General features: G+C 38.6%; 1 protein-coding gene across 1 annotated transcript in view; it reads right to left on the minus strand.

Annotated features, from left to right (window-relative positions):
- LOC119525560 (fibrillin-1-like) overlaps positions 1 to 23,206 on the minus strand; it is a 144,031-nt gene extending 120,825 nt beyond the window's left edge. Inside the window, exons 1-2 of the mRNA XM_037824330.1 lie at positions 23,132 to 23,206; positions 20,805 to 20,852 (exon numbers count right to left, since the gene is read on the minus strand). Coding sequence (XP_037680258.1) covers positions 20,805 to 20,852; positions 23,132 to 23,174 — 91 coding nt within the window. The 5' untranslated portion in view covers positions 23,175 to 23,206. The remainder of the gene's footprint in view (positions 1 to 20,804; positions 20,853 to 23,131) is intronic.
- Between the last annotated feature and the right edge of the window lie 678 nt (positions 23,207 to 23,884).

Genomic DNA, 23,884 nt, shown 5'->3' on the forward strand with positions numbered 1-23,884 from the left:
GCTTACTATTAAGCCACAATGGTCAAAAAACCACGTATTGGCAAAAAGTTAGACAGATTGGTCCATAGAATTGAATTTAGAATTCAGAAATAGACCCCCAATTCTATGGTCAATTGATTATTGATAAGGCCCCAAAATACACTAAATTGGGACATAGCAGACTCTTCAACAAATGGGGCTGGGAGATTTTTATATCAATATCCTAAAGAATGAAAGAGGGCCCCTACTTACACTCTATACAAAAATTAACTCAAAATGGATCAAAGATCTCAATATAAGAGAAATACCATAAAAGTCCTAGAAGATAATGTAGAGAAACTTCTTCAAGACCTAGTATTAGGAGGTTGCTTCCTAGAACTTACACCTAAAGCACAAGCAATGAAAGAAAAAATAGATAAATGGGAACTCTTCACAATTAAAAGTTTCTGTACCTCAAAGAAATTTGTCAATAAGGTAAGGAGGGAGCCAACTCAATGAGAGAAAATATTTGGAAACCATATATCTGCTAAGAGACTTATATCTTGTACATATAAAGAAATCCTACTACTCAATGACAACAGAAGAAACAGCCCAGTTAAGAAACGGGGAAAAGATATGAAAAGACATTTCTATGAATGGGAAATGTCAATGGCTAAAAAACACATGGAAAATATTCACCTTTGTGAGCTATTAGGGAGATGCAAATCAAGACCACAATGAGATATTATCTCACACCAATAAGAATGGCTTCCATTAAACAAACAGGAAACTACAAATGCAGAGAGGTTGTGGAGAAACTGGAAATCTTATTCATTGCTGGTACAACTGTTTAATGTTTCAACCACTCTGGAAGACTATTTGGCAGTTGCTCTGGAAACTAGAGATGAGTTACCCTACAATCCAGCAATTTCACTTCTTGGTATTTGCCCAGAGGATTTGAAACACTGGCATGAACAGAGACTTGTACACCTATCTTCATAGCAGCATTGTTCACAATTGCCAAGAGATGGAAACAACCTAAATGGACTTCATCATATGAGTGGATAACAAAATGTGATACATACACACAATGGAATACTACGCAGCATAAGAAGAGATGAGGTTGTGAAACATATGACAACATGGATAAGTCTTGAAGACACAATGTAGAGTGAAATAAGCCAGAAACAAAAGGAGAGATATTACATATTACCACGAATCTGAACTCTATGAAAAATGTAAAATAAGAATCTTACAGTGTGGAATATAGGGAACCTAGAGATAGACAACAGCTAGGGAAAGATAAATGATCCAATAAGAACACAAAAGATGCTGAGGGTGATGTTAATAATATGGTAATGCTCAGATGTGACTATGGTTCATTAATTTTATTTTGGTATAGTGGGAGCATATTTGAAGGAGTAAATTATTTCAGGATATCTGTGTTTCCCATTGCTTTGCTTTATTCTGTTTGGAAAGCTTTTTTATCTGGTAAATAATGCTAATTTACTTTTAAAAACACCTTCAAAAATTTTTGTGTCATTTTAAGCCTCTAAGTTTGTGATAACTTATTATAGAAAAAATAGTTCCCTTTATACAGATACAGAAACCCAGGCTCAAAAGGTTATGTGACTTTCCCAGGAAACCATAGATGGTATGTGGCAGAGACAGGCTTGCTTACACCTAAAGTGCATGCTTTTTACTGATACATTGAGAAAGTAGGTCTGGTTGAAAATGAACTAAATTTCCAGGCAATTTCCAAGATAATTCTATGTAAAGACTTTTATAATTAATTGTGGCAATTCTATCATGCCCAAAGGACTTTGAGGTCCCGGAAGGCAGAGATTTGTATCTGTCTTTTTTACGGCTGTGTCCCCAAGGCAGTGCCTGGACATGGTAGATGCTCAAAATCTCACGGCATCAATGTAAATATCTGCCATTGTGCAGCTTTCCTTCTAATGCGGGAGAGGGTTAGAAAGGACACCAAAAGTGAAAAGAAAAACGTCGACCAAATTTATAAGGAAATAGATGCAGGGAACGGGATGAAGTGAGGTGGGGGAAAAGGGCCATGAAAGGATTTCCAATTTTAAAAGTTTCTAAGGAGATGACATTTGAGCAAAGACCTGAAGGAAGTGAGGGAGGGATACATGCAGATACGTGGAGAAAAGCATTCCTGACAGAGGGAATTGCAGGTGCAAATTCCCTGAGGCATGATCTTTTATTTTGGTGATTTCACAAATAACAAGACCAGGGTAGTGGGAGCAGTGTGGGTGAGCAAAGAGCAGTAGGGGATCAGAAAAGGGAGATGACTCAGATCTCTGACAGTGTCTGGTAGACCAAAGAAAACTTTGGCTTTTTAACAGGTGGAGATGGGAGCCATGGTGGGTTTTGAGAAAAGAAGGAATATGACATGTCTTACATGTTACCAGGCTCCTTCTGACCACTGGGTCAAGAATCAACTAGAAAGGGAAAGAAGCAGCTACCTTTCCTCAGTTCTCAAACTCCTTCACCTTTGTACCTCCTTCTCCAGCTCTCAGGCCTGCCTCTTCCATCCACAACTCCTTTGCCTGGGTAACTTCAATGCATCCTTACGAATCCACAGAAATGTCACTTCCTAAAGAAAGTTTTCTGCTTCCCTACCCATGTTTAGATTCAGCCCCCTTTTATTGCCCATGTACATAGAAAGCCATAATTTTCCATAAGCACCCTAAATAAAGTGGAATTCCATGGCTAGAAGGTGCCATTCCCTTATTTCCTCCTCACACATTAGAATGCAGTCTTCATGAGTTAGGACAAATGTCAGCCTTACACAAAAACCCCCACCAGCGCTTTTGCCTGGTGCATATGATGTGCCCAACAAATATTTTTGAATGAATGAATCAATCACTCCCATAGCCCAAGCACAAGTGCACAAATGCACAATATTTTGAGCACTATTTGGAGGAGCCTGCAGTGCTGATACTGGGTATAAATGGAGCCCATGTCCCCAACTTCCAAAACATCTCAGCATCCTGTCAACTGCTATCTGTCATTTATTCAATATCCCATAGCAGAAAACCAACACTGGCCCAGTATTTAAAAGTGCCAATTGCATAAATGTCAACAGGGTTTGAGCACTTAGTTGTGTGTCCTTGAGCATATTGCTTCCCTTCTCTGTGTCACTTTTCTGCAAAATGAGGATAGTAATAACACCCTCTCTGCATGTTTGCTGAGATGCAATTAAAGAATTCAGTATGGTTTCTGTCACTTAGTGGGGTCTTAATGGACTGGAGCTTATTATTGAGCCCTTTGAGATAATGAGATTCTATTTTCTCTCATGAATAAAAAGAATGAAATAAAATTATATCAACTGAGATTCAGTCCAAACTTCAGTTAGCATACAATATACCAAGACCTCCATGTACAAAATAACCATTCATTCATTCAAGAAACATTTATTGAGCACCCATTATGTGCCTAGCTGTGATTCAGCAGTGGAACATGACAGACAAAAGTCTCTGCTGATAATCTGGTTGGTTTAGGGGATGGGATACAAGGTTAAATAGATTGCTTAGAGATGGTTTCACTGAGAAGATGAAACTTAAAAAAAAGGTGAGGGAGGGAGCTATGTCCATGTGCAGGGGGTCAGCATTCCAGGCAAAGGGCACAGCCAGTGCAGTGGATCTGAGGCAGGCCCCTGCCCAGTGAGCTGGAGGAACCATGAGTAGGCCTCTGTGTCTGGAGAAGTGGGAAAAAGACAGAGAGCAGGAGGAGGCGACGGAGAGGAGGGCATGAGGAAAGTCAGGCAAAGCCTGGTGGGCCAAGGGGAGGACTTGGACTTTTATCCCCAATGAGGTGGAATCCATTGAGGGCTGTAGGCAGAGGAGAGATTGGCCCTGATTAAAGTGCTCACAGGTGCCCTCAGCTAATCGGGAGGTGACAGATGGGAATGGGGGTGAGAACAGGAGCCAGGAGACCAGGACCCTCAATCATCAGCAAAACTACTTAAGGCAAGTTCATTTAATTTGACCTAAACAGAAATTGACACTCAGAAAGTCAGGTGACATTAAAAATATAAAAATGCTTCCATTTCAGAGGCAACTCCCATGCACCCAGTTCCTTACATGTATTTTTTCCAGTCCCTGCAAATAATGCTTTGAGGTAGGGTGAGTCCCCAGATTGCTCAAGAAGTTCCTGCTTTTAGAACTGAATGTCCCCAGTCTTGGGAAACACCCATCTTGGGCAATCAGGATATAAGATCACCCTACTGCAAGGTAAATGTTCTGACTCTGTCTTTCAGTTATGGAAATGGATGCCCAGAATTCACGTCTCCTGCCCTGGGTAGGAAGTGCAAGTGGCAGAATAGAAGGGATAAACACAGAGTCTAGGAATATTGGTAACTGTCCTTGCTTTTCACTGGCTACCAGCCTTGACCCAGCTGCAGTTCAGCCAGTGAGAACCAGATGATTTGTTTCACCTACTTGGAAAATAATAATAATAATAATAATAATAATAATAATAACTGGGAAAAATATGTTCCAGAACATTTAAAGCACTGCTCGTATCATATTTCATTTAATCCTCACTGAAAACTGTGTGAAATTAGTACTTGGGTTGCCCTCACTTTTAGCCATAGAAATGGGGGTCCTGGGAAATCTACTCAAATACCTGAGGTCACTATGGTAATGGAGTACTGGAAACAGGATTCAAGCCCAGGAAGAAATGAGACTCCAAAACCTGCACACTCAATTCTACATGGAGTGGAACCTCACCACGATCCCATTAGGGGATCTCATCGGGGGTTCCCCTGATTCTCATGAATCAGATGAGAAAAGCAAGAGCTTTAGATGCTTGCCCGAGTTCTAATTCCCTTCCACCCTGGGAATTGTCTTACTAGACACAAACATTTTTACTGCCACTTCCTATCTGCAAGGAGTGGACACAGAAATTGTCATCCTTTTCAGACCCATAAGCTTCCTCTCACCCAGCCAAGCCCTGTGACTCCCTGAGTGTCAATCAAAAGCAAAGTGTGCATGCAAAGAGGAAAACTTAGTCTCCTCCTGGGGACTTATCTACATTGGCTCATGAGATCTTGCACCCTGTCATAGAAGGTGTGGGCTGGCAGCTGTTCTTGGCAAACACACACACACACACACACACACACACACACACAGTCCAATTCACTTTTCCAGACCAATGTACACATTCTCCAGGTGCTTTGAGTTTCTAGGAGCAATAACTGACCAATCAGTGAGTACAACAGCCAAGCCTGCCCCCTTGCCTCTGAGCAGGTCAATTTCTATGATGAAACTCACAGTCCAGAGCTCCCCATGGGATCAAGCTAGTGCTGAACTTCTCCTGACATCACATCTACGTGTCTATCTCCTTCCCCAGCCCTGTGATGCTTCCCTCTACCCCTATAGGCATGTCCTGAAAAGCCTCCCTAAATAAATTATTCACATAAGACTCCCCAACTCAGACTCTGCTTCAATGGAAAGTGACATAAAACACATAATAATGCTGATTTTTGTGCATTTTGCTTCATTTACTTTATCCTTTTTAGAAAAGTTTTCATCATTTACTGTAAAAAGATTCAAACAATGCAGACACATATATATACATAAAATTAAAAAAAATGTCGTATAGAACTTCCAAGAAAGATGGCAGAGTAGAGAGCTCCAGTGCTCACTCCTCCTCCAAAAACAGCTAGTGGATGGGTAGAAACTGTCTGAAACAACTGTTCTGGAGCTCTAGAGGCCAGGGCAACACTATACAGCATCCAAGGAAGAGTTGGACAAAGAGGCAGAGATGCTGTGGTAAAAAACTGGGTAACTTTCTCTTTGATGTCTGCTGGCACCCATCCCCTACTTTTTTTTTAAATTCAGTTTTACTGAGACGTATTCACGTATAATACAGTCATCCCTGGTGTACCATCAACTGTTCACAGTACCATCATATAGTTGTGCATTCATCACCCCAATCTATTTTTGAACATTTTCCTTATACTAGAAAAATCAGAATAAGAATAAGAAATAAAAATAAAAAAAAACACCCAAATCAACCCCCCATCCCACCCTACTTTTCATTTAGTTTTGTCCTCAGTTTTCTACTCATCCATACATACACTAGATAAAGGGAGTGCAATCCACAAGGTTCTCACAATCACACTGTCACCTCTTGTAAGCTACATTTTTATACAATTGTTTTCAAGAGTCAAGGCTACAGGGTTGGAGTCTGGTACTTTCAGGTATTTACTTCTATTTTTTCCAATACATTAAAACCTAAAAATTGTTATCTATATAGTGCATAAAATGTCCACCAGAGTGACCTCTTGACTCTGTTTGAAATCTCTCAGCCACTGAAGCTTTATTTCATTTCATTTCATATCCCCGTTTTGGTCAAGAAGATGTTCTCAATCCCACAATGCCAGGTCCAGATTCATCCCCGGGAGTCATATCCTGCATTACCAGGGATATTTACACCCCTGGGAGTCAGGTCCCATGTAGGGGGGAGGGCAGCGAGATCCCCTGCCAAGGTGGCTTAGTTAGACAGAGAGGGCCACATCTGAGCAACAAAGAGGCACTCAGAGGGAGACTCAGGCACAATTATAAGAAGGTTTAGCCTCTTCTTTGCAGTAAGAAGCTTCATAAGGGCAAGCCCCAAAACAGAGGGCTCAACATGTCAAGCCGTCAGTCCCCAGTGTTTGTGAGAACATCAGCAACAATCCACATCATGAAGTCCAACACCTCCTCATCCTCCCCTAGCTCCTCAGGGGAGCCCTGAATACATGTTTTTATTCTCCACCCAAATTACTTTGGGATATTTGCTATTTCACTCTAACCTATACAGACCTACCACATCTCACTTCCTATTCAAAGTTAAATGTAATTGTGGTGTGTGAACAAAGTGACTGTAGAAGGTATATTGTTTAGAAAATATAGATCCTACACCAGACAAACATTTCTTCTCTTGGTCTCACATGGAATTTGAAGTTCTAACATACAGTCAGTTTCAACCTTTGCCCTTTGGCCTGATTTGCCCTAGTTTAACCAGATCTGCTTCATTCATATCTCTAATTGAAGTCTGCAGTCTTTTTCATCTTTTTTTAAACAGTTGCTGTATGCATTAATACTGACATTCATATCTGCTGAGCTCTAGCTCTGAGCTTCAAGTGTCACACAGATACTCAATGTTCCAGAAACCAATCAGATTATACAACAAGGGATCAACATCTCAGAGTCTAGAGATATCCCATTCTTGAGATGGGTCACTGTGGGGTCTGGTCCCTGGTTGGCTGCTGCAGATGGAAAGGGAGGTGGAAGCCCTCTTCCTCAAGGACAGAGGGTGTGGTGGCCAAGAAATGATGATAGTTTTTTCATTGGCACCTTGCATTTGCTGGGTCCCATCTTTGAACTATGCTTTTGGCCCACCCTGGAGGGGGTCCACCTTGGCAATTGTTTTAACCAGGCCCCCAAAAGAGACACAGGGATTAGAGGTCCAAAGAAGGTTATCCTTAGGGAAAATTTTACTGAAGAGTGCTATCTTTGCAGTAGGCTAGGAAAGCAAAATTTTAAGGAACCATCATAAAGGCTTTTTGGTGTCTTTCCTGATCCTTTCCCCAGGGCTCTTTGGAACTGGTGTGCCTCCCCTTCATAGGTTCCTGGCCCTGTTTCAGCTGGGAAGTCCTCTACAGGGTGACATCATCCAAGAATTTGTCCTCTAGGCAAAAGCATAAAGACACAGTAAAGGAGAGTTAAAAAAAAAAAAAAAAAAAAACCCACTTCAGAGGCAAACCAAAAACAAATAAAACAGATCAATCAATGTTCCTGGAGAAAGAACAGAAGAAAGGAAACTTCCCCTGGGGTGAAACAATTACACAAATAGTGCAATCTTAAAAATTCTACTGCATATCCAGGGCAAGAATCAGATGAAGAGAGCTGAAAAAATCTGATCAGATAAACTTGGGCAATTTTAAAAGTCTAGAATAAGTTGAACCAAGTGTCAAATAAGAGCCTTCACACAAATCCAATCAACAATAAAACCCCATGCAAGAGAGAAAACTGACCTTCAAAGTAAATTCATTGAGATAATCAGAAGCCTAGACATCAGCAGAAATTACAATCCATGCTAAGAAACAGGAAGATATGGTGCAAAGGAGCAAATTAAAACTTAAGAAGAGACACAGACTTTGGAACAACTAATCAATCAAAGATGTTCAAACAAATTACTAAATCAATTCAAAGAGATGAGGGAAAATTTGGCCAAAGAGATAAAGTATATTAAGAGGACACTAAGTGAGCATAAAGAAGAATTTGAAAGTATGAAGAGGAACATAGAAGAACTTAGGGAATGAAAGTCACAATAGAATAGAATAAAATACACTAGAGATGTGCAACAGCATATTTGAAAGGAAGAAGAAAGAATCAGCAAACTAGAAGAGAGAACAATCAAACTCTCACAGACAGAAGAACAGGTAGATAAAATAAGGAAAGCATTAAGCAGAATCTCATAGATTTCAGTGACAGCAGGAAGCACAAAAACATGCATGCCATGGGGTCCCAGAAGGAGAAGAGAAGGGCAAAGGTTCACAATGAATATCTGAGGAAATAATGAACAAAAATTTCCCAGCTCTTATGAAACACATAAATATATGTGTCCAAAAAGTACAACATATTGGCAATAAGCATATATAGAATAAATCCTAACAGACCTAGTACAATACACATACTAATCGGAATGTCAAATGCCAAAGTAAAGAGAAAATCCTCAAAGCAGCATGAAAAAAGTGATTTGTCACATACAAGGGAACTTCAGTAAGTTTCTATGCTGATTTTTCATCAGAAACCATGGAGGCAAGAAGGGCACTGGTAAGATATATTTAAGACACTGAAAGAGAAAAACTTCCAGACAAGAATTCTTTATCCAGAAAAACTGTCTTTAAAAACTGAGGGATATTCCCCCCTACGTGGGATCAGACACCCAGGGGAGTGAATCTCCCTGGCAACGTGGAATATGACTCCCGGGGAGGAATATAGACACAGCATCATGGGATGGAGAACATCTTCTTGACCAAAAGGGGGATGTGAAAGGAAATGAAATAAGCTTCAGTGGCACAGAGATTCCAAAAGGAGCCGAGAGGTCACTCTGGTGGGCACTCTTACGCACACTTTAGACAACCCTTTTTAGGTTCTAAAGAATTGGGGTAGCTGGTGGTGGATACCTGAAACTATCAAACTACAACCCAGAACCCATGAATCTCGAAGACAGTTGTATAAAAATGTAGCTTATGAGGGGTGACAATGGGATTGGGAAAGCCATAAGGACCACACTCCACTTTGTCTAGTTTATGGATGGATGAGTAGAAAAATAGGGGAAGGAAACAAACAGACAAAGGTACCCAGTGTTCTTTTTTACTTCAATTGCTCTTTTTCACTCTAATTATTATTCTTGTTATTTTTGTGTGTGTGCTAATGAAGGTGTCAGGGATTGATTTAGGTGATGAATGTACAACTATGTAATGGTACTGTAAACAATCGAAAGTACAATTTGTTTTGTATGACTGCGTGGTATGTGAATATATCTCAATAAAATGAAGATAAAAAAATAAAAAAAAAATAAAAAAAAATTAAGGCTGGCTGTGGAGGACAGTTTGGTAGTTCCTCGGGAAGCTAAGCATAGAGTTGTCTTACAACTTGGCAATCCCACTACTCACGATGTACCCAAAAGATCTGACAGCAGGGACACGAACAGACATTTGCATACCAATGTTCATAATGGTATTATTCACAATTGCCAAAAGATGGAAACAACCCAGGTGTCCCTCAACAGATGAACAGATAAACAAAATGTGGTAAATTGTTATGATGGAATATTATTTGGCAGAAAGAAGGAATGAAGTCCTGAAGTACACAACAACATGGAAGAACCTTGAGAACATTATGTTAAGTGAAATAAATCAGACACAAAAGGACAAAAACTGTGTGATCTCACCGACATAGACAATTATAATATGTAAACTCACAGACATAAAATATAGAATACAGGTTACCAAAATGTAGAATGAAGCTAAAGAATGGGAAGCGGTTGCTTAATATGTGCATAAAGTTTTAATGTTGAATTTAAACATCTGGAAATGGATAGAGGTGACAGTAGCATGTTACTGTGAGAATAATTAATAGTGCTGAATGGCGTGTGAATGTGGTAGAAAGGGGAAGTTTAGAATCATGTATGACACCAGAAGAAAAGTTGAAGGTTAAACCATGGAAATGCATAACACAGTAAATCTTGTGGTGGACTATGACTGTGATTAAATGTACAAATATAAAAATATATTTAAAAGTTCTTTCATGAACTAGAACAAATGCATGGCATTACTACAAGGAGTTAATAATAGAGGGGTATATGGGAAAAAATGTACCTACTGCTAACTATGGACTAGAGTTAACAGTAATATTTTAATATTCTTTCATCAACAGTAACAAATGTACCACACCCATACTACGGGTCAACAATAGGGGGGGATAAAGGGTATAGGAAGATTTGGGATTCCTTTTTCTTTTTATTTCTTTTCTGGAATAATGCAAATGTTCTAAAATTGATCTTGGGGATGTATTATATACTTTGGATGGTTTGTATAGTGTGTGAATATATCCCAATAAAATTGCAAAAAATAAAAAAATAAAAAAAAAAACCTAAGGGATATTTAAATTATTCACTGATAAATAGAAACTGACAGAGTCTGTCAACATGAGATCTGCCCTACAAGAAATTAAGGGAGTTCTGCAGGCTAGAAGGAAAAGACAGGAGAAAGAGGCTTGGAAGAGAATGTAGAAATGTAGATTAGCAGTAAGGGTAATTAAAAGAGTAGAAAAGGGACAAAAAGGATATGACATATAAAACCAAAGGGTAAAATGATTGATTAAAGTACTTCCTTTACAGTGACAACATTGAATGCTACTGGAATAAACTCCCCAATCAAGACACAGATTGGCAGAATGGATAAAAAAATGTGATCAATCTATATGCTGTTTACAAGATACTCAATTTAGACCCAAGGACACAAATAGGTTGAAAATGAAAAGTTGGAAAACTATATTCTATGCAGTAACAAAACAAGAGCTGGAGTAAATATGCTAATATCAGACCAAATAGATTTCAAATGCAAAGCTGTTAGAGGAGACAAAGAAAGACACAATATATTAATAAAAGAGGCAATAGACCAAAAAGAAATAACAATCATAAATACTAATTCTCTTAACTAGGGTGTACCAGAATACATGAGGCAAATACTAGCAAAACTGAAGGGAGAAATAGACACCTCTATAATATTAGTTGGAGATTTAAATACAACACTCTCATCAATAGATAGAACACATAGACAGAGGATCAATAAGGAAACAGAGAACTTAAATATCCTGATAAGTGAAATACACCTAACAGATGTATACAGAACATTGCACTCAAAAAGGGTAGGATATACATTCTTCTCAAGTGCTCATGGATCATTCTGCAGGATAAACTACATTAGGTCACAAAAAAAGCTCTCAATAAATTTTAAAAGATTGAAGTTATACAGAGCACTTACTTTGATCTTAATAGAATGAAGCTGGGAATCAATAACAAGTAGAGAACAGGAAAATTCACAAATATATAAATGTTAGTTAACAAAATCTTAAACATTCAGTGGATTAAAGAAGAAATTGCCAGAGAAATCAGTAAATAGTTTGAGACAAATGAAAATGATAACACAGCATATCAAACTTACGGGATGCAGCAAAGTAGTGCTGAGAGGGAAATCTATATCCATAAATGCATATGTTAAATAGAAGAAAGAGGTAAAACCAAAGCCCAAATACACACTGGAAGAAGTTAATAAAGAACAGCAAACTAATCCCAAAGCAAACATAAGGAAACAACAAACAATAGAATAGAAATAAATGAAATTGAAAATAAAAAATAGTATTTCAAAAACCAAAAGTTAGTACTTTGAAAAGATCAATAAAATTAGCAAACCCTCAGCTAGACTGACAAAGAAAAAAAAAAACAGAGAGAAGATGCAAACAAAAAACATTAGACATGTGAGAGTAGTACATTGCCACTGACCCCACAGAAATAAAAAGGAGCATAGGAGGCTATTATGAAAAACTGTATGTCAGCAGATTAGACAACTGAGATGAAATGGACAAATTCCCAGAAAAAAAAAGGAATAATCCACACCAACTTTAGAAGAAATAGAAAACTTCAACAGACCAATTAGTAAAGTAAAGAAGTTGAATCAATCATCAAAAACCTATCAACAAAGAAAAGCCCAGGACCAGATTGCTTCACTGGTGAATTCTACTAATCATTCCAAGAAGAATTGATCCCAGTCCTGCTCAAACCCTTCAAAAAAATTGAAGAGGAGGGAACACTACATAACTCATTCTATGAGACCAACATCATCCTAATATGAAAGCCAGAAAAAAATACAAGAAATGAAAATTATAGACCAATTAATCTATTGAGTACAGATACAAAAATCCTCAACAAAATACTTGCAAATCAAATCTAACAGCACATTAAAAGAATTACACACTATGGCCAAGTGGGTTTTGTCCCAGGCATGCAAGGGTGGCTTAACACAATAAATTCAATTAATGTCATACACCACAAAAACAAATCAAAATGGAAAACCACATGATCATTTTGATTGATGCAGAAATCCAGCATCCTTTCAAGATAAAATTACATTGTAAGATAGGGATTGAAGGAAACTTCTTCAACATTATAAAGGACATATACAAACAACCCATAGCTAAAATCATCCTCAATGGTGAAGGACAGAAAGACATCCCTCTAAAATCTGGAACAAGACAATGATGCCATCTCTCACCACTGTATTCAACATTGTGCTGGAAGTTTGGGCTAGAGCAATTAGGCAAGAAAAAGAAATAAAAGTCATCCAAATTGGAAAGGAAGAAGTAAAACTTGCACTATTTAGGGTGACATGATCATATGTATAGAAAGCCCTGAAAAATATACAACAAAGCTACTAGAACTAACAAACGAGTTCAGCAAAGTGGTGGCATACAAGATCAACATGCAAACATTAGTTGTAACTCTATACAGTAGTAAGAAGCAGTCTGATGAGGAAATCAAGAAAAAAGTTCCATTTACAATAGCGACTAAAAGAATCAAATATCTAAGATAAATTGAACGAAGGATGGAAAGGATGTATACACTGGAAAGTACAAAACATTGCCAGGAGAAATCAAAGGAGACCTAAATAAATGGAAGGACAGTTTATGTTCCTAGTCTGGAAGACTAAATATCATTAAGATGTCAATTCTACCCAAATTGATTTACATATTCAACACCATTCCAGTCAAAATCCCAACAGCCTACTTTTCATAAATGTAAAAGTCAATTAACAAATTTATTTGGAAGGGTATGGACCCAAAAATAGCCAAGAACATCCGAAAAGGAAGAATGAAGTTGAGGGCCTCAAACTTCCTTGCTTTAAAACATATTACAGAGCTACAGTGGTCAAAACAGTATAAAGATAGATGTACTTACCAAAGGAATCAAATTGAGAATTCACAAAGAGGCCCGCACATCTACAGCCAACAGATATTCATCAAGGCCACCAAGTCAAATCAACTGGGACAGAATAGTCTCTTTAACAAATTTTACAAAAATTAACTCAAAATGGATCAAAGACCTAAATATAAGAACCAAGAACATAAAACTCCTAGAAGAAATGTAGAGAAGCATCTTCAAGAATATGTGGTAGGCAATGGTTTCTTATACTTTACACTAAAAGACAAGCAATGAAAGAAGGTATAGAAGAATGGAACCTCCTCAAAATTAAAACTTTAGTGCTTCAAAGGACTTTATCAAGAAAGTGAAGAAACAACCTACAGAATGGGAGAAAATACTTGGAAACCACAAATCTGATAACAGTTTAATATACAGAATAGACAAAGAAGCCCTACAACTCAACCATAAAAAGGCAAAAAAAAAAAAATTTGTAAATGGGCAAAAGATGTGAATAGAAATTTTTACAAAAGACGAAATACAAATGACTAAAAGGCATATAAAAAGGTGGTTAACATCACTAGCTATTGAGGAGATGCAAATTAAAACCACAATGAGATATCATTTCACTCCTACTAGAATGGCCACTATTTTTATTAAAAAACAGAAAACTACAGTTTTTGAGAGAATATGGAGTAATAGGGGCACTCATTCACTGCTGGCAGAAATGTAAAATGGTGCAGTCGTGGTAGAAGACAGTCTGGCAGTTCCTCAGGAAGTTAAGTGTAAAATTGCTATGTGATCCAGCAATCCCACTGCTCAGTATATACCCAGAAGAACTGAAAGCAAGAACATGAACAGACATTTGCACACTGATGTTCATGGCAGCATTGTTCATAATTGCCAAAAGGTGGAAACAACCCAAGTGTCCATCAACTGATAATCAATAAATAAAATGTGGCATATACACATGATGGAATACTATTCAGCTATATAAAAGGAATGAAGTCCTGATTCATGTGACAACATGGATGAACCTTGAGGATGTTATGCTGAGTGAAATAAGTCAGACACTTAAGGAAAATACTATATGATCTCACTAACATGAACTAATTACAAGCAAACTCATAACCTAGAATATAAGTTACTAGGGGATAAAATGGAGTAGAGAAAGGGGAGCTGATGCTTAATTTGTGCAAAAATTCTATTTAAGTTGATCATAAATGTTTGGAAACAGATGGTGGTGAAGGTAGAACATTATTGCCAGTGTAATTAACAGCAGTGAATTATGTTGGTAAATGTGGTTGTAAGGGGAAGTTTGAGGTCATGTATGTTACCAGAAGGGAAGTTAGAAAATAAAACATGGGGCTGTATAACATGGTGTACTCTTTTGTGGATGATGGACTGTGACTAATAGTACAAATACAAGAATGTTCTTTCATGAATTACAACAAATGAATAACACTATTACAAGTTGTTAATAATAGCATGGTATATGTGGAAAAATAAACCTAAAGTAAGCTATGGACTACAGTTAACAGTAATATTTTAATATTCTTTCATTAATTGTAGCAAAGTTACCATACTAATACAAAATGTCAACAATAGGGAGTAGATGGGAATATTGTATTTTTTACATGACTTTTCTGTAAACCTACACCCTTTCCAATGAAAAAAATAATTTTTTAAAAAAGCAAAAAAAATTTATGCTAAGGGAAGAAAACTGGACACAAAGTACTATATGAGGTATGGTTTCATTTATATAAAATGTAAAAGTAAATAAATTTATAGAGACAGAATTAGATTAGTGGTTTTATAGGGCTGAGGAGGATAAATGAATTAAGTGGTATTTTCTAATGGGTATAGGGTTTTAATTTTTGGAGTAACAAAAATAGTCTAAAATTGATTGTGGGAAGTGCAGCTGTGAGTGATGTTTTGAAGAAGAACAAGCTTGCTAGACAGGAATGTCCTGGGAGAAAGCCATTTTGAAACCAGCACTTTGGAGCAGACACCAGCCACGTGCCTTCCCAGTTAACAGAGGTTTTCCGGACGCCATTTGCCATCCTCCAGTGAAGGTACCTGATTACTGATGTGTTACTTTGGATACTTTATGGCCTTAAGACTGTAACTGTATAGCCAAATAAACCCCCTTTTTATAAAAGCCAATCCATCTCTGGTGTTTTGCATTCCACAGCATTAGCAAACTAAAACAGATTTTGGTACCAGAGAAGTGGGGTGCTTTTGCTGCTGAGTTTGCAAATACCAAACATGTTGGAACAGCTTTTTAAATGGATAATGGGGAGTTTCGGGAAGAGTTGTGAGAAGCTTGACAGAAAAGGCCAAAACTGCTTTAAAGAGACTGTTTATGGAAATATGGACTCTAAAGATACTTCTGATGAGGCCTTGAACAGAGATGATCAATGTGTTGTTGCAAACTGGAAGAAAGGCGAACCTTGTTTTAAAGTGGCAGAGAATTTGGCAAAATTGAGTCCTGGTGTCAGATGGAAGGAAGAATTTAAAAGTGACAACCTGGAATAATTAGCTGAGGAGATCTCCAGACTACCTGTGGAGGATATACCCTGGCTTCTCCTTGCAGCTTATAGTAAAATGCAAGCAGAGAGAGATAAACTTAGAACTGAACTCTTGGGTTCAAAGAAACCAGAAGCTGATGGCTTGGAAAATTATGAGCTTCCAGGGGGTGGAATCCCAGAAGCTACAGCCCAACGTGAGGATGTAACCAAACATGGAACCCAGCCGCCATTTCAGTACAAGCCAAGATTGGAGATGGAATTAAGCAGAAAGGATTTGTGGAAAGTCCTGTTGTCTGATGGCTTTGACCCCTGCGTGCTTCATGCAAAGCCAACAGAATTTTTGCGAGATCTTTATAGACAGAGCCATTGCCGGTCTGGACTGGAGGAAATAGACAAGGAAAAAATTAAAGGAAAAATTTCTTCAAAGACAGAGCCATGGAGGTTGAGATCTGGAGTCAAGAGGTTTAGGGCTGGGAGAGAGGAGCAGCCCACATGCATGGAAAGGGTGAGTTTGCCCTGGAGGTCGAGAGTGGGTTTTCTGCCTCGATGCTCTGGAAGAGTTTTGCCACCCCAAGCCCCAAAGAGGGTGGAGCACATTCCCAGGGAATTGGGGAGAGCCTGGCTGCCACCACACTGTTCTGAAGGGGTTGAGAGTGTGCCCCGGAGATGGAGGGGAATCCGGGAGCTGCCCCGATGTTTGAGGAGGGTGGGGCCGAGAAGGTGGTCTCCCCAGTGTGTGGGTATGTTGGAGCATTCACCTAAGCATTTGGAGAGGAAAAGGCTGCCGAAAAGGCCCTTAGGAAGGGTTAGGCTCCCTCTCTCTCAAGCGCCAAGGATGCAACGTCGTTCTGTAAATGACTCTCAGACTTTGAAATCTAATGGAGTTTGTCCTGCAGGTTTTAGGAACTGTTTTGGTCCTGTTAACCCTGTTTTCCTTACTCTTTCTCCTTATGGCAATGGAAATGTTTATCCTATGAATGTCCCTCCTTTGTATATTGGAAGCATATAACTTGTTCTAAGCCCACAGATCCAAGCTAAAGGAAAAGTATGCCTTAGGACTGACCACGCCTATATTTGATTTTGATGGGATTTTGTACTTAACCTTTGTTACTGAAATGGTTTAAGTTTTTGTGATATTGTGATGAAATGAATGTACTTTGTATTTGGAAAGAGAATGTCATTTTGGGGTCCAGGGGGTGGAATGTGCCAGTTTGAATGTATTGTGTCCCCCAAATGCCATTATCTTTGTGGTCTTGTGGGACAGACGTTTTGGTGCTGGTTAGATTTGCTTGGAATGTGCCCCACCCAGCTGTGGGTGGTGACTTCAGTGGGATACTCCTATGGAGGTGTGACCCCACCCATTCAGGGTGGGCCTTGATCAGTGGAGCCATATAAAACATGCTGACTCAAAGAGACTGAACCGAGTGTAGCTGTGAGTGATGTTTTGAAGAAGAACAAGCTTGCTAGAGAGGAACATCCTGGGAGAAAGCCATTTTGAAACCAGAACTTTGGAGCAGACGCCAGCCACGTGCCTTCCCAGCTAACAGAGGTTTTCCGGACGCCATTTGCCATCCTCCAGTGAAGGTACCTGATTACTGATGTGTTACTTTGGATACTTTATGGCCTTAAGACTGTAACTGTATAGCCAAATAAACCCCCTTTTTATAAAAGCCAAAAAAAAAAAAAAAAAATTGATTGTGTTGATGAATGCACAACTCTGTAATTAAACTAAAAAACATTGGATGTATTGTACAGTATGTTAATATATATTTATAAAACTGCTTTTTTAAAAACATGAATGTGTCCCCTCAATTATCCTAATATCCAGGGGTAACGACTGTCAAAAGCTTAGAATCTGTCAAAACTAGATTCTACTTGTACTCAATCATGTAAATACATTATTAAATATAAGCAGATTTACAAATTCACAGTTTTCTTAACATAAATGAGGTCATGAAATACACACTTTCTTCTACATTGTCTAATATTGTAGCTACCAGTCACATATGGCTATTTACACTTAAATATATTAAAATTGAATAAAATTAAACAGCTCCTCAGTCATACTAGGCTTAATCCAACTTCTCAAAAGCCAATATCACCAGTGCCTATGGAATTAAACAGTTCAGATCTATAATATTCTCACCACAGAAAATCCTGTTGGACTGCTTAACAATATATCTTGCAAAACCAGGGCAGCAAAACTTGCCAAGTGTTGGAGCAGGATGATGGATAAATGGGGGCTTTAATGCACTATTTTCATTACTTTTGAATGTTTAAATATTTTGAGAGATTATTCTGTAAATCTGCAACTTCTCTAATAAGGAAAAAAGAAAAAAAATTCCTCTAAGAAAAAGTTAAGAAAAATATGAATCTAGGACATCTTTCCAAGTCAGTACGTATAGACCCAATGGATGCTTTTTAACAGCTACATAGTATTCCATTGTATCCATGGACTACAATTGTGTCAGAGATAGCTAACTAGTGAAAGAACACACAAAAAGTCAATATTCCCCATTCCTTGGTGTGCAATTGCTACTAGAAGGCAACTGTCCCACCAAGGACTTCACTTTCCAGCTCCCCTTGCATCCAGCTATGGCCATGTGGCTGGGAGTGGCCAGGATATGTGTCACTGCCACGCCTGAGTTTCTATAAAGCAGATATGCCTTCTCCACTGTCTGCAGAAGACTATGAAACAGCAGAACAGATGAACCCCAAGACAGAAGGAGCCTGGGTCCCTGATTTCCACACGGAGGAAAGCCACCCACTGTCCAGAAACATCTGCGTTGAACTCATAAATAGATGAGAACTAAATGTCTATTTATTGAGTTACTTTTCTGGGGTTGAATTGGGTTCCCCAAAAATGATATCTTCATGTCCTAAACCCAATTCTGTGAATGTGACCTTATTTGGAAATAGGGTTTTTGAAGATGGGATTAATTAAAATAAGACTTAACTGGGTTAGGGTGGACACTAATATCCCAATATGATGATGTCATTGTAAGAAGGGGAAAATTGGATGCAGACAGACAGAAGGGAGAAGGCCATATGAAAATGGAGGTGGCAGAGATGGAATGATACCTCTACAAACCAGTGAATGACAAGGACTGTCTGCAAACAATAGATGTTAGAAGAGGCCAGGAAAGCTTCTCCCATACAGGGTCCAAGGGGAGAATAATCCTACTGCCACCTTGATTTGTGACTTCTAACCTCCAGAACTGTGAGACAATAAAATTCTGTTGTTTTAAGCCATCAAATTCTGAGAATTTGCTACAGCAGCCTTAGGAAAATAAGACAAACACTGACAGTGTGAGGGTTATCTGTTAAAGCTGCTAGGATTATGCTAAAAAATACAATTTATCCAACCAATCTCCTAGTGATAGATGTTTAGTTTTTTCCCAGTTTTTATCAGTATAGTATTAAAATGTGCACCTTTGGGTATACAGAGAAAGATGTGTGCATTGAATGAATATCTCTTTGGGATACATTTCTGGATGAGGACTTGTGCCAAAGTTGACACACTAATGTCAAAGTACATGTGCATTTTCATAACTTTTTATTGAGTGTAATATATGCATGCTGATTTGAAGCTGTTATACACCCCAGAAAAGACCAAATTTTTAAAATCCAATCTTGTGGGGGCAGACCTATTGTGGGTGGGACCATTTTGCTAGGTTGTTTCAATTGAGATGTGACCTACCAAATTCAAGGTGGGTCTTAATCCTTTACTGGAATATTTATGAGTATAAAAAGACAGAAGTAAAGTCAGAGAGCTCAGAAAGAGAAATACCCAGAGAAGCTTAGAGGAAAGCCCATGAGTTGCTGAGAGAACCACTGAAGCCAGGAGCTGAAAGCAACAAAACCCAGGAGAGAAGGCCAAAGCCTTGTGAAAAAGACAAAGATGATTTAAAGCATTGAGAGCCATTTCATTTAACATTTCAAGAGCCAGGCTTGGTGAATGTGGCATAGAGTTTTCATTCCACTGTAGGATAGAGAGGACTCAGGATATGATATCAAAGAAATGTCTATCCTACAGGAAGGACAATAGAGAGGGGCATGAGGTGAGGGAGACCCATCAGGATTCTCCCAGCCCTGCAACCTCACCATAGGGCTAGGAGTAGAGGGTCACTTCAGAAACTTCCAGAAAGGAAGGACCAGACACCTATCCAGAGGCTAGCTGCTTCCCACTTCTTGAATACAATAGCCCATAACTGTCCCTATTCAAACACCCAGGTGCCATCTTGGAAAGATCAAGGGAAGTGTGAGAAGATTTGAAAGATTCACTCTTCATACAATATAGACTGAGTTGCCTAGAGACTGAGACATCAATAGTATCTAACAATATGCTTCCTCCTCTTTCCACTAGGGGCTTACATGGAAGATCAAAATGCTTGTGGAAAATAAAGCCACATTTTTCCCCATGTCTGAATTGTAGTTTGCATGAATTCCATCCTGTTCCCACTATGCTACAATTTATGAAGCTCCTAGCAAATGTTGGGTGTCTTACAAAGTTGCCTCTTTTAATTTAAGCCTCACAGCACCTCCTGTAAGAATGAACCATTGTTATCTTTATGTCACAATTGAGGAAATAGAAGAGCAGAGAGGTTAGGTGAATTGTCTGAGGTCACATAGCAAGTCCAAGGTATAAGAGGAAGAGCCTGGATTGGGAACATGGAGACCTGGATGTAAACTTTTGCTCTGCCACAGTTAGTTCCAAGAAAACTTCCAATTGTGGCTCAGTCTCCTGGGACAGATGAGTATCCCTCCCTAGGAAAATTCTCCCACCTCGTCAGTCACATTAATACTCTTTGGCCAACTTACCTCCTGTTGTTGACTCCAACGTGGGTACTATGAGCACACCACAACACCCTGTGAAGAGAGAAAACAGAAGCACCAATAAAAAGCTCTTGGGACTCAACCTGAAAAATTACTCCTGGCCTGACCTCAAAGAAACAGATATTATGAGCTTAAATGGAAAACACAATAGGGAGTGCAAATACATTATTTCATATAATCTCCACAGCAATCATTCCTTCTTTTCTGCACTTTGCTTTTTGTTTGTTTCATCTTCATTTTTTTCAATAATAAAAAAAGCTGATTTTCAAAAAATACACATTAATCCATGCATCTTCAAAAGGGGCAATATCTCCCCCAAAAGAAGCAAAATTTCATTCTTGAGGAAAGAAAAAATCTTATTCTTTTGTGTATAAAATGTAGATACACATACATATAATATCAACAGATATCCAATATATTTATAGTATTAAAATTTCATGAGGGTTAGGGTGATTACTAAAATACATCTAAAAAGTAGTGAAGACCACAACATTTAGCTCCTCTCCATCATCATATCATCATCATGATCACCATCATAATCATTATCATCACCAGGACCAACACTGTCCTCATCAGCACCACCAGCAATATCACCATCATTATCACTACTCTTTGCTGATTAAATTCAAGGGCATAATAAAAGCTGATAATGGTTAATACCAGTGCTGACATCCCAAATTTCCTGCATTTGGGGTCCACAAACCTGAAAAACATCTCCCTCTGTGTTCCTATTAATTATTCTGGCAGTCAACAAGTTCCACAGATCCAGGGTCCTAGAAATTCCCTTCATTATCACTAACTGAAATTCTCTTGCACATTAATTATTTTAGATGCAGCAGAGCTGTGAAAATAAATAAAATCAAGTAGAGTTACTATGGTTAAGAGATTTAAAATGGAGGTGGGAGGTCATTCTGGGAATTACTCTTTGCAACTTTCAAACAGATAATGCAAACTGCCAAAGTATGCAAAACCTCAAGCAACATTGTTCCTCAAAACCCTAAGTATGTCTGGACACCATAAACAAACTACAAGATAAGGAACTCAGTAAACTATCTAACCTGAAATACATTGGAGCACTCCAATATCAACCAACCACAAATAACTTATCTAATCTTCTTTTTCTTTATAAACCCTTGCCTGGTAGTGCCAAGATGAGACATTCTTTGGGTTGTTATCTGAATCTGTACTCTCTGAATTGGGATTCTAAGACCCCAAATAAACACCTTTGTTGTCTTGGAGCTTAGTGTGTTATATATCAGTTGACACTACATTATATTTAAACATACAGACCCTGGAGTCCAAATGCCTTGGTTTAAAACCTGGTTTCACCAATTTCTGAATGTGTGGCCTTGGGTGAGTTATTCAATCCCTTTGTGACTCAATGTCCTTCTCTTTAAAATAGGGGAAACACATCCAATGTACAACAGCATTGTACAATAGAAAACACCTCCCATCCTTAAATTCTTAAATTTAAGATTTAAGATTCTTAAATTCTTAAATTTGAGCAGACAACCAAAGCATACACGACATATAAAGAAAACCAGCAACATGAAAGAGAAACAAGATGAAGACAAACTGATGCCTGTAGAAATAGAGATAAGAGAGCATACTCAAGGGCTCCAGCTCATTACTTGGGTCTTCTTAGAAAAGAATTCCCTGATATCCTCCTTCTACACAGCCTCCAATCACTCTATGATAACTTCTTTCCCAGCATTATCCCTTCTTGAAATTTTTCTGTTTAATTATTATTTCAGAGGCAATAGTCATAAAGTGTACACACTCTGGAGCCAGAGAGACTGGCTGTACCCCTTTACTAGCTATGGTCTTGGGCAAGTTATTTAATCTGTTTGTACCTCAGTTTTCTCCTCTGTAAAATGGGGGTAATAATGACACAAAATCATAGAAATGTTGTGAAGATTGAATACATTTGTGTATTTAAAGAATGTAGAAATGTGCCAAGTGAATGTTTGCAATTACTGATAGTGGCTTCTTTTCTGTCTGTCTTCCCACCCCTTCTAGAATGTCAGCCCTGTGAGAGTGAGAATATTGTATCCCTAGGGTCTGGTGCAGTGCCTGACACATAGTAGGTGCACCCAAAATATGTATCAAATGAATAGCTATGAAGAAAATTTGCACTGAAGGATGAAATTCATTTGTTGAATGATTTTTGTCAAAGGTCCCAAGTGAAGGTGTTTTCATTGTCCAGCCTAGAATTATGATCCCTTTGCTGGGCAGTCCATGGCCATCACTTCTCCCCATAGCCTATTTACAGTCCAGGCTACCTCCAACCCTCTACTCAGCCTCATACTCACCCCAGAAAAGGATCAAGCAGAAGACCCACATCTTGATGTGCATCTGTGTTTGGAAGGCAGGAAAATTTTCTTCTTCCCCCGGGTTTCCAATAAGAGCATGTGTGACAGGGAGGGTGGGGCCAGAGTTGCTCAATGCTTCCAGAATGTCACAGCCATTTTTTGCTGAGCTGTTGCCAATGAATGATAAGGGCAGTGTGGTAAATATCTAATTTTTATCTTTCTCAAAAATGAGGAGAAATTTCTCTAATTGCTTTGTCACTGTGCAGGGTGTGTGTGAGAACATCTCTCTTTTTTTTTCCCCACTGCTTCCCATATCTCATTGCACACAATAAATGAGATTCCATCTCATCCCTTTCTCTTCTCTTCTCTTCTGTGTCTCCTCCCCTCCTCCTACAATGATGAAACATGTCCCAAACTCAAGTGCTATTTCTCAGTGTTCCCCATAAAAATAGCTGTCCCACATCAGACACTGTGCTAGGCATATTGCAAATGAATTTTAATTTAATTTTTGCATCAACCCCATGAGGTAGGGTTTTCCCTCACCCATTTAACAAAAAAGAAAAACAAAGTTTGGAGAGGAGTACTGGTTGCCAGGATAACTCAACTAAAGAGGAGAACTGAGATTTGAACCAAGGACTTTTGGACTCCAGGGCCTGGAGTTTTAACCATTTTAACTTCCTTCAATTGTCTGCTATATCTATCCACTACACTCAGCAACATTCCCAAGACATTCCCCAAAACCAAACACACACA

This window comes from Choloepus didactylus (assembly GCF_015220235.1).
Source record: "Choloepus didactylus isolate mChoDid1 chromosome 25 unlocalized genomic scaffold, mChoDid1.pri SUPER_25_unloc2, whole genome shotgun sequence".
In the NCBI taxonomy this organism is placed as follows: Eukaryota; Metazoa; Chordata; class Mammalia; order Pilosa; family Megalonychidae; genus Choloepus; species Choloepus didactylus.